Source organism: Chiloscyllium plagiosum, chromosome 9 (assembly GCF_004010195.1).
Source record: "Chiloscyllium plagiosum isolate BGI_BamShark_2017 chromosome 9, ASM401019v2, whole genome shotgun sequence".
Lineage (NCBI taxonomy): Eukaryota > Metazoa > Chordata > Chondrichthyes > Orectolobiformes > Hemiscylliidae > Chiloscyllium > Chiloscyllium plagiosum.
Genome location: NC_057718.1, coordinates 555491 through 567576, shown reverse-complemented (window position 1 = coordinate 567576; position 12086 = coordinate 555491). Strand labels below are relative to the sequence as shown.

The following is a 12086-nucleotide window of genomic DNA, read 5'->3' as shown; positions in this document are numbered from 1 at the left end:
TCCACATTGTTGCCCTGGGGTTGAAGTGTTCCGAGTTGGAAGATGAGGCGTTCTTCCTCCAGGTGTCTGGTGGTGAGGGAGCGGCGGTGAAGGAGGCCCAGCACCTTCATGTCCTCGGCAGAGTGGGAGGGGGAGTTGAAATGTTGGGCCACGGGGCGGTTTGGTTGATTGGTGCGGGTGTCTCGGAGATGTTCCCTAAAGCGCTCTGCTAGGAGGCGCCCAGTCTCCCCAATGTAGAGGAGACCGCATCGGGAGCAACGGATACAATAAATGATATTGGTGGGTGTGCAGGTAAAACTTTGATGGATGTGCTTCAGGCTCTCTGCCTTTATTCCTGATGAAGGGCTTTTGCCCGAAACGTCGATTTTGCTGCTCGTCGGATGCTGCCTGAATTGCAGGAACAGCACGGGGTTAGATATGGATTAAAGATTGCTTTTAGTTTTTAAAAAAAGTACAGAAAAGCTGCCTTTATTTGAAACCAAAGTAAAATTATACACTGTCCCCATCAAACATTCCCAAAATAACCCGGGGTTAGATACAGTAAATCTCTCTCTACACTGTCCCCATCAAACATTCACAGGACCAGAGGTTTAGATACAGTAAAACTTGTTCTACAATATCCCATCAAACTCTCCACTCTGTGCATGTGAAATAAAGATCTCTCAACCTTTTTTAAACTGAACAATAGGCAGCTTCACCTTTTTTTTTCCAAATTGAAAGTAAAGATTTTAAATGCAAAGTAAGGCTCCTGCTACTCTTTTTAAAACTGAAAATAAGGTTCTCTCTACTCTTTAAAATTAAAAGTAAAACTCCCTCCACAAACATTCCTGGGATAGGTACAGCACAGGGTGAGCTGTGATGTTCAAACTCCCTCAGAAGAGGACTACCTCGGAAATAGGAGTAGGCCACCCGGCCCATCGAGCCTGTTCTGCTATTTAATAAGATCACGGCTGATCTTTTTGTGGACTCAGCTCCATTTACCCACCCGCTCACCATAACCCCTAATTCGTTTACTGTTCTAAAATGTGAATATTTTTGCCTTCAAAACATTCAATGAGATAGCCTCAACTGCTCCATCTGGGCAGGAAATTCCACAGATTCACAAACCCAGAACATAGAACAATACAGCACAGAACAGGCCCTTCGGCCCACGATGTTGTGCCGAACATTTGTCCTAGCTTAAGCACCCATCCATGTACCTATCCAATTGCCGCTTAAAGGTCACCAAAGATTCTGACTCTACCACTCCCACAGGCAGCGCATTCCATTCCCCCACCCCTCTCTCGGTAAAGAGTGAAGGGGGATAACCCCCCCCCCCCCCCTATACCTTCCACCCTTCACCTTAAATCTATGTCCCTTGTAACACTCTGTTGTACCCTTTGGTTGAAGTTCCTCCTCAACTCAGTCCTAAACTTGCTGCCCTTATTTTGAGGCTATGCCCCCCTTGTTCTAGTTGCACCCACTGGTGGAAAGATCCTCCCTGCCTCTATATTATTGATTCCCTTCATAATATTATTTATTTTATACAATCCTTCTTCTCTTCCACCCCCACCGCATTGTTTTATATTCCAATGAATATAATCACAGTCTACTAGGTCTCTCCAATTAAGCTAACCCTCCAGTCTGGAATCTGCCCTGGTGAACCTCCTCTGTACCCCCTCTAGTGCCAGAGCACACCTTCTCAGTAAGGAGACCAAAATAGTACTCCAGGTGTGGTCTCACCAGCATCCAATACAGCTTAAGCATAACCTCCCTGTTTTTAAACTCCATTCCTTGAGCTGTGAAGGACAATATTCCCTTCGCTGCCACACTATGGGGTGGCACGGTGGCTCAGTGGTTAGCACGGCCTCACAGCACCAGGGTCCCAGGTTCAATTCCCGCCTCAGGCGACTGACTGTGTGGACTTTGCACATTCTCCCCGTGTCTGCGTGGGTTTCGTCCTGGTGCTCCGGTTTCCTCCCACAGTCCAAAGATGTGCAGGTCAGGTGAATTGGCCGTGCTAAATTGCCCGTAGTGTTAGGTGCATTGTCAGAGGGAAATGGGTCTGGGTGGGTTACTCTTCGGAGGGTCGGTGTGGACTGGTTAGGCCGAAGGGCCTGTAGGGAATCTACGTAATCTACACTCGGTCCCCAATTCTAAATCATCCGTGTAAATTCATAGAATGGAATCATAGAATCCCTACACTGTGGATGGAGGCCATTCAGCCCACTGAGTCCATACCGACCTGCTGAAGACCCCCCCCCCCCCCACCTAACCTGCACATCTTTGGATCGTGGGAGGAAAGTGGAGCACCCGGAGGAAACCCACTCCGACACGGGCAGAATTTGTAAACTCCACTCAGTCAATCACCTGAGGGTGGAATCGAACTCTGGTCCCTGGTGCTGAGAGGCAGCTGTGCTAACCACTGAGCCACTTGCAAATAATTGTGGTCCCAACACTGATCCCTGAGTCATACTACCAGCCACTGATTGATTGCCAACTAGAAAAACACCCATTTATCCCCATTGTTCAGCTTTCTGTTAGTTAACTCATCTTCCATCCATGTTAATACATTACCCGTTACGCGATACACCTTTATCTTATGCAGCAGCCTTTTGTGCATCTTGTCGAATGCCTTCTGGAAATCCAGATACACCACATCCACCTGTTGTCCACTGATCATAATGTCCTTAAAGAATTCCAGTAAATACATTAAACATGACCTACCTTTCATGAACATGTGCTGCATCTGCCCGGTGGGACAATTTATTTCCAGGTGTCTCTGTTTTTGTTCCTTGATGATTTGAATCTATTACTTTCCCCACTACAGAAGTTAACCTAATAGGCCCATAGTGACCTGCCATTTGTCTACCTCCTAGGTCCTCACCTGCCATAGCCTGTTATCAATTATTGGCATGTTATTTGTGTCTTTCACTGTGAAGACTGGCACAAAATATCTGTTCAATGCCTCGGCCAGTTCCTCATTTCCCAGTATTAAATCACCCCCCTTCCAATCCTCGAAAGGATTAATGTTTACCTGAACTGCTCCTACTCGTTTTATATCTTTGTAGAAACTTTTGCTGTTTTTATATTCGGAGCAAGTTTACTCTCATAGTCCATCTTAACTTTATAGTTTCTATTGTAGCTTTCTGTCAGTCTTTTAAAGATTTCCCAATCCCCTAGTTTCCCACTAATCTTTGCTACTTTGTGCATTAGTTTTCAATTTGATGCCCTCCTTTATTTCCTTAGTTATCCAGTCCTTTTGGAGACTAAGTCTCGCCTTCACACTGAGAACACCCTCACTCGTGTTGTGTGGCACTATCAGCGTGCTAAATGGGACAGACTTCAAACAGACCTAGCAACTCGAGACTGGGCATCCATGAGCAGCACCAGGAATACCTGAAAATGAGGTGTCAATTTGGTGAAGCCACCAAACAGGACTGTCTGTGCTAAAGAGCATAAGCAGCAAGTGATAGACAGAGCTAACAGAATCCACAGCCAATGGATCAGATCTAAGCTCTGCAGTCTGCCACATCCAGTCGTGAATTAACAACTCACTGGACAAGGAGGCTCCACAAATATCCCCATCCTCAATGATGGAAGAGCCCAGCACATCAGGGCAAAAAAATAAGGCTGAAACTTTTGCAGCAATCTTCAGCCAGAAGTGCCGAGTGGGTGATCCATCCTGGCCTCCTCCAGTGGTCCCCAGCATCACAGATACCAGTCTTCAGCCAGTTTGATTAATTTGTGTCATTTTCAGGAAATGGTTGGAGGCACTGGATACTGCAAAGACTATGGGCCCTGACAACCTTCCGGCAATACCACTGAAGATGTGTGCTCCACAATGTGCTGCCTCCTAGCCAAGCTGTTCTAATACAGTTATACTGGCATTTAACCAACAGTGGGAAATTGTTCGGATACGTCCTGCACGTAAAATGTAGGACAAATCCAACCTGGCCAATTCCTGCTCCATCAGTCTACTCTCCATCCTCAGTAAAGTGATGGATAGTGTCAGTAACAGAGTTATCAGGCAGCACCTGCTCAGCTATAACCTGCTCAGTGACGCCCAGTTTGGATTCCCCCAGGGCCACTCAGCTCCTGACCTCCATTACAGCCTTGGGTCAAATATGGACAAAAGAGCTGAATTCCTGAGGGCAGGGGAGAGGGACAGCCTTTGACTGCGTTCAACTGAATGTGGCATCAAGGAGCCTGAGTTAAACTAGAATCAATGTGTATCAGGAGGTGGGGGGGGCACACTTTCCAGTGGTCAGAATCATACCTTGCACAGGAAGGTGGTTGTCGGGGATCAGTCATTTCTGCTCTAAGACATCTCTGAGGAGTTCCTTGGGATAGTGTCCTAAGCCCAACCATCTTCTATCCATTGGAGGTCAGATGTTAGGATGTTTGCCAATGATTGATTGTACACTTTTCAGCACCATTCCCACTGCTGCAAACTGAAGCAGTTCAAGTTCAAATGAACAAGATCTGCACAATATCCAGGCTTGGACTGAAAAGTGACAAGTCACATTTTGTGAAGCCTATGACCATCAAGAAGAGACAATCTAACCACTGCTCCTTGACATTCAATGGTGTTACCATCATTGAATGCTCTACTATCAACATCTGGGGAATTACCATTGACAAGAAACTCCTCTGCACTCCTCATATTAACATTGGCTATGAACGCAGATCAGAGGTGAAGAATACTGCAGCAAGTAACTCCCCTCCAAACTCCCCAAAGCCTGTCCCATTATCTCCAGGAATGTGATGGAATATTCCCCAATTCCCACCCCCACCCCCTCCCCCTCCCCAGCTCGAGTGCAGTTCCAACAACAATAGATGAAGGAAGGGCTGTAGATGTCATATACATGAACTTTAGTAAGGCATTTGATAAGGTTCCCCGTAGTAGGCTAATGGAGAAGGTGAAGTCACATGGTGTGCAGGGTGTTCTAGCTAGGTGGATAAAGAACTGGTTGAGCACAGAAGACAGTAGTAGTTGAAGGGAGTTTCTCAAAATGGAGAAAGGTGACCAGTGGTCTTCCACAGTGATCAGTGCTGGGGCCATATATATAGAGAGAGAGAGATCTGGAAGAGGGCATTGTTGGTATGATCAGCAAGTTTGCAGATGACACGAAGATTGGTAGAGTAGCAGAAAGTCTAAGGGACTGTCAGAGAATACAGGAGAATATAGATAGACTGGAGAGTTGGGTGGAAAGTGGCAGATGGATTTCAATCCAGACAAATGTTCAGTGATGCATTTAGGCAAGTCTAATTCTACAGCGAATTATATAATGAATGGAAGAGCCTTGGGAAAAGTTGATGAGCAGAGAGATCTGGGAGTGCAGGTCCATTGTACCCTGAAGCTTGCTGCACAGGTGGATAGAGTGGTCAAGAAGGCATGTAGTATGCTTGACTTCATCGGACGGGGTATTGAGTATAAGAGCTGGCAAGTCATGTCAAAATTGTACTAGACATTGGTTCGGCCGCATTTAAAATACTGTGTACAGTTCTGGTCGCCACATTACCAAAAGGATGTGGACATTTTGGAGAGGCTGCAGAAGATTTACGAGGATGTTGCCTGGTATGGAAGGTGCTAGCTATGAAGAGGTTGAGTAGGTTAGGATTGTTTTCATTCGAAAAAAGGAGATTGAGGGGGGGACCTGATTGAGGTTTACAAAATCATGAAGGGTACAGACAGGGTGGATAGAGATAAGCGTTTTCACAGGGTGAAGGATTCAGTAACGAGACGTCACGCTTTCAAGGTGAGAGGTGAAAGGATTAAGGGGTATACACGTGGCAACTACTTTACATAGAGGGTGGGCATCTGGAACGCGTTGCCAGCAGAGGTGGTAGAGACAGGCACATTAGATTCATTTAAGATGCGTCTGGACAGATGCATGAGTAGGTGGGGAGCAGAGGGATACAGATGCTTAGGAATTGGACGACCGGTTTTGACAGTAGATTTAGATTGCCTCAGGCTTGGAGGGCCGAAGAGCCTGTTCCTGGGCTGTAAAGTTTCTTTATTCTAACACTCGAAGCTTGACATCATCAAGGACCAAGTGTACTTGATTGGCACTGCATCCACAAACAACCACTCCCTCCATCACCAACACTCAGCAGCAGTGTGTACTATCTCCAGCATGTGTGCAGAGCCTCAGATAGCACCTTTCAAACCCACAACTCCTTCCATCGAGCAGGACAAGTGTAGCAAGATACATGGAAATACCACCATCTGCACATTTTCCCTCCAAGCCCCACACCATGCTGACTTGGCAATATACTACTGTTCCTTCACTATCGTTGGATCAAAATCTTGAATTCCCTCTCTGGCATTGTGGGTTGACCCACAACAGGTGAACTGCAATAGTTCAAGAAGGCAGCTCACCACCACCTTCTCAAGGGCAACTAGGGACAGGCAATAAATGCTAAATTAAAAAAATTCCAGGATTTGCAGTAGTTGTTTTATGGAAACAGGTCATTCAGCCCAATTTGATGTAAGCTTTCCAGCAAGTTGAATAGTTTTCTTTAGTTGTCTATCTTTGCCCAGTAAGAAGAGAATTAAGAGTGTCATATCAGAGCCTTACACCCCAGAGAAGTGGAGAGAAACCAGTAAGAGAGTCCACCCATCATGCCTCAAATTCATATCTCCTGTTCTCAGGGTCAGTTCACTCCCCTAACTCTGCAATCTCTATATAACACAGCAGTATTTTGGGTGGATATATTGAAGTGGTTCATCCCAGGCCAATTTACTTCCTCACTGATTCGAGGTCTAAATGTTGTGATGTCATTAAGTAATAAAGATTGACAATCTACACCAATCAAAAACAACCACCTATTTTCCAGCACTTGGTCCTTAGGATGCCTTGGTACGCAAGGCTAAGTGTATAATTAAATATTTCAATGTGATGAGAGTTTCTCCCTCCACCATGCTGACAGGCACCGAGAACCAGATTCCCATTATGTTGTGTTTAAAAACCTCCTGTCCCTTACATGTTTAATGTCCTTCACCCTCATCATCTGCAACTCCTCTGGCACCTTTTCCTTTGTGCATCTCATCTTGATTCCACCCTTGTTTCTCCTTTTAAAACTATGGATGTATTGACGCCACTTTGATTCCGGCTTTTCAAAAGGCAACACCAAATCTGCCTTTCGAGGTCAATTAAAGGGCATCAAATATTGATTTTTGCTAATGACACACATCCTATGAACAAATAAATCCAGTGTTTATTTTTGCAAATTTTCTCCCCATCATCACGGCTTTTCTCCCTCAGCCCTGCACTGAGTGAATTCTCATCCTTGGTGATTTCCATCATGTTTTCACCTGTCCGTTCACTGCCTCTTATTGTCTTTTTTCACGCTTTCTATAAGTTTGCTGTTTTTGTGCACTTCTGTCATGTCAGAAGGCCTTCTGTCTGGCCCTGAAATTCTCTCCCAATTCAAGTTTTAACTGACTGACTGGCAATCCTGGACTTGCCAGTTTTTGTTCCTCTGTCCAACCCACACCCTTAGCTCCACCTTTTGACAGTTACCTCAAACTTGGTTGTGTCCTAATGTCTCATGTCTTTGTTTTTTAACACTTCTGTGAAGCACCTTTAAGATATTTTACGAAAGTGTTTGCTGACATCAACTATCTGATGAAGAATTCTGACTGCACAAGCTCACCTGATTTTTGTCAGTGCATATTCATAATACAAACCAGATTTTTTAAATATTAAATTAACTCAAGATTTTCTTTTTTAAAGTTTTAAGGGTTATTAGGTTCTTATCATTCTTTATTTCTGAGATTTCATTGCTACTGTGCATGCTTCTGGAAGTCAGCAAACAGTCGTGTTTTACTAACTGACTAAAGACTTAATAGCTATCTAGGTTTGTTCACTACATTTACATAAATTGTATGACTCTTTGATCTTTTGATATAAATTCTGTGTGCGATGTATTCCCTCACTAGCTGCCTGAGGAAGGAATGGGGCCTCCGAAAGTATGTAGTTTCAAATAAACCTGATGGATTATAACCCAATGTCGTGTGATTTTTGACTTTATGCCATGAACAGTGTAAAATATCAATGTAAACACAAACTCTTGTTACCTAAATTTGGTTTACTCTTCCCCAGTTGTAATGGTGGCTATCCGTCTGGAGCTTGGGAATTCTGGACTGAAGATGGTCTAGTGTCAGGAGGACTTTACCATTCAAATGTAGGTCAGTACCTGGGCCTGCATTTATTGCCCATATCTAATTATTTTTTGAACTGAGCAACTTGTTAGGGCTACTTCAGAAGGCAGTTAAGAATCCGTATGGGTCTGGAGTGGCACCAAGGCCAGATCTGGTAAGAACAGGCAAGGCTATGGGTCAACTGCCAGAAAGTGGGACTAGATTTGGATTTAGTACAGAATTAATAGTCTGAAGGGCCTCTTCTGTACTGTATGATTCTATGATTGCAGATTTCTTTCTCTCAACAACATTAGTGAACCAGATGGTTTTTATAACAAGCCAACTGTTTTTATACAAAATTCCAGATTAAGTTTAGGCAATGGGTGTGTTGCTTAATCATGGATCAATATCTGTGGCTGGGTGTGGATCACTGTCTGAGGGGAGGCGTTGGGTAGTTTTTAAGAGTTAAGACATTAATTAGTAGCTGGGGTTATCTGCAGGTCATTGTGTCAAGTTTCTGTGGCGAGATCAGTATGGAGGTTTGAGGATGGGTGAAGGTCTGGATGAAAGCTCCTGGTTTTCAATGTTGATTTCCACCCTCTCTCTAGGTTGCCGTCCATACTCGATCCCCCCCTGTGAACACCACGTTAATGGCTCTCGTCCAAAATGTACTGGAGAGATTGAAACTCCCAAATGCTCTAAGCGATGTGAGGCCGGTTACACCCCAGAGTACAGTAGTGACAAACACTACGGTAAGTAAAGACAGAACAGGCACAGAAACAGCAGCTATACCAGGATAAGTACCTCACTGGCTGTAGTTTGTATGTGTTCATTATGGAGGGGTGTCTGCTAAGAGATTAGGTTAATTAAGCATTCTCTCTTTGCTAGGTCTTAATTCATATGGCGTCAGTTCAGATGTCACTGAGATTATGACAGAAATCTACAAGAATGGGCCGGTGGAGGCTGCCCTCATAGTCTATGCTGACTTCCTGCACTACAAATCAGGTAGGACCTTGCCTCAATACTCAATATTATACAGTCAGAGTCACACAGCACAGAAACAGACCCTTTGTCCTGGCAATAGCCTTGTAAATCTTTTCTGCAACCTAATAACATCCGATAGAAGGGCAACCAGAATTGAATGCAGTATTCTAAAAGTGGCCTCATCAATGTCCTGTACAGCTGCGTGACATCCTAATTCTGATCAATGAAGGCAAGCATTCCAAATGGCTTCACCACACTGTCTACCTTCAACTCCATTTTCAGGAACTATGCATCTGTAACCCTCTGTCTCTTTGTTCAGTGATACTCCCCAGGGCATTACCATTAATTGTATAAGTCCTGCCTTGACTTTCCTCACCAAAATGCTTACCACCTTTATCTAATATAAACTCCACCTGCCACTCTTCGGCCCATTGGGTTTTGGAATAATCTTCACTGTTCACTACACCACCTATTTTGGGTAAAGAGAAAGTAACCGATGCTCTGGTTGGACCTCCTTATAAGCTGAATTACATCAGTTATACCACGGGCTGTGGCCTTGTTCTGTACTTTACTTCATTGCTAATGTATGTTTCCAGGAGTTTACCAACATGTGGCTGGGGAGTCAATGGGTGGTCACGCTATCAAGATCTTGGGTTGGGGCGTGGAGAATGGAACTCCCTACTGGTTAGTTGCCAACTCCTGGAACACAGACTGGGGCGATAATGGTGAGTGAACTTTAAAGGATGGTGGGGAGACCCCTCCACGTCAAGAGTCAATTTTGCCTGATACTTAGTTCATTCATTCTAAACCCACTTTAATCAATGATTCTGTTGTGCAGGTTTCTTCAAAATCTTGCGTGGCAGCAATGAGTGTGGAATCGAATCAGAGATTGTGGCTGGAATTCCTCGGGATATGTAAAGAACGAGTACCAATGAGGTGATAAATCCAGTGGTGAGGTTCCAAGCCCTGCACACAATCCGTCAGTAATATACTGGGAGGTTGCACAGGACTCCCATGGAGTGCTCGGCACCAATACCTGATAAAGTGAACGTGCACAGTCCTCAGAGTATCGACACCTAACGCACAAAATCTCATTTCAATCATGTGCAACATTCTTGATTTAACAAGCTTTCTTTAATCTGTCACAGTAACCAGCTGTTGGCTGTGAGAATCTCTCATGTAACACTTGCTTCTTTCACCCTTTGTCTCCCCTGATCAGATGATGATACTTTTGGAAGCATGGAAAACTGTTATTACACTAACACACTACTTTCCACAAGCTGAAAATAAATTTTATCTGAAATCCTTGAAATGATTTTTTTTTAAAAATGGTGCTGTAAAGATGATTAGGGGTTTAGATAGGGTCGACAGTGAGAATCTTTTTACACGTATGGAGTCAGCTATTACAAGGGGGCATAGCTTTAAATTAAGGGGGGGTAGGTATAGGACAGATGTTAGGGGTAGGTTCTTTACTCAGCGAGTCGTGAGTTCATGGAATGCCCTGCCAGTAGCAGTGGTGGACTCTCCCTCATTATGGGCATTTAAGCAGGCATTGGATAGGCATATGGAGGATAGTGGGCTAGTATAGGTTAGGTGGGCTTGGATCGGTGCAACATCGAGGGCCGAAGGGCTTGTACTGCGCTGTATTTTTCTACGTTCTATGTTCTAAATACTAGCAGCCGAGAAGATATATTTTGTGAATATGGAAGGACAGGTTGAAAATTTTCAGAGCACAACATGTGAGTAGGTGTTGACCAAGTGGTATAATCACTTAACTATTAATACAGAAATGTAGGTATTGTGCTGGGGACCTGGGTTCCAATCCTATCATGGCAGGTGAAGTTTGAAGTTCAATAAAAGTCTGCAATTAAGAATCTACTGATAAGCATGAAACCACTGTCAATTGCTGGAAAAAATCCAGCTGGGTCACTAATGCCATCCTTACCTGGTCTGGCCTACATATGACTCCAGATCCATAGCAATGTAGTTGACTCTTAACTGCTCTCTGGGTAATAAATGCTGGCCTCACCAGTGATGCCCTCGTCCTGTGATTGAATATTAAAAGGGGAAAAAAACTGGTGTGTGAGGAAGTACTTGATCAGCAGAGTGAGCTGTACAACACAGTGGTTGATGTTCACGCCTGCTGTGTTTCAGATCCCATTTATGTTTGTTACTTCCTCTTTCTGCTTTCAGATTTTTTTTGTTTTCTCTTTATGATGTGTGCAATCCATGAAGCTCCGTGCAACTGACACCCTCCCTGTACACAGCATCCTTGTGGAAATGTTCAGCGGTTAGCCCCACTATTCATCCCATCAAATACATCAGGTTAAATATTAAGCATCTCAACTTTATTATTCATTCATTAAAATATGGGTGTCAGTGATCATCATTCATTAAGATATGGGTGTCAGTGATCATCATTCATTGAGATATGGGTGTCAGTGATCATCATTCATTGAGATATGGGTGTCAGTGATCATCATTCATTGTCCGTCCTCAGTTGCCCTTCAGTGGCTTGTTAGGCCATTGCAGAGGGTCTGAGCAGTTTAGAATTGATCACACTGCTGTAGGAGTCTGGAGTTACACACTGGCCAGACCAGGTAAAGATGACTGATTTACTTTCCTAAAAGATATTACTCAACCAGATGGATTTTTAAAAAAAAAATTGCAGATAATTGTCATGTTCACTGTTGCTATGACTATCTTTAATATTCCAGATTGATTAATTCAATTTAAAGGAGAAAGTGAGGTCTGCAGATGCTGGAGATCAGAGCTGAAAATGTGTTGCTGGAAAAGCGCAGCAGGTCAGGCAGCATCCAGGGAACAGGAGAATCGACGTTTCGGGCATGAGCCGTTCCTGAAGAAGGGCTCATGCCCGAAACGTCGATTCTCCTGCTCCTTGGATGCTGCCTGACCTGCTGCGCTTTTCCAGCAACACATTTTCAGCTCTAATTCAATTTAAACACCACCAGCT

The 12086-nt window shown here is 44.2% G+C and overlaps 1 protein-coding gene across 2 annotated transcripts in view; it reads left to right on the top strand.

The window, feature by feature from the left end:
- LOC122552528 (cathepsin B-like) overlaps positions 1-10420 on the top strand; it is a 24073-nt gene extending 13653 nt beyond the window's left edge. For both annotated transcript variants that reach the window (XM_043695208.1, XM_043695207.1), the window contains exons 6-10: positions 8091-8176; positions 8737-8880; positions 9017-9133; positions 9709-9837; positions 9951-10420. In XM_043695208.1, the coding sequence (XP_043551143.1) occupies positions 8091-8176; positions 8737-8880; positions 9017-9133; positions 9709-9837; positions 9951-10030 (556 nt within the window). In that variant the 3' untranslated portion in view covers positions 10031-10420. The remainder of the gene's footprint in view (positions 1-8090; positions 8177-8736; positions 8881-9016; positions 9134-9708; positions 9838-9950) is intronic.
- Positions 10421-12086: the final 1666 nt, after the last annotated feature.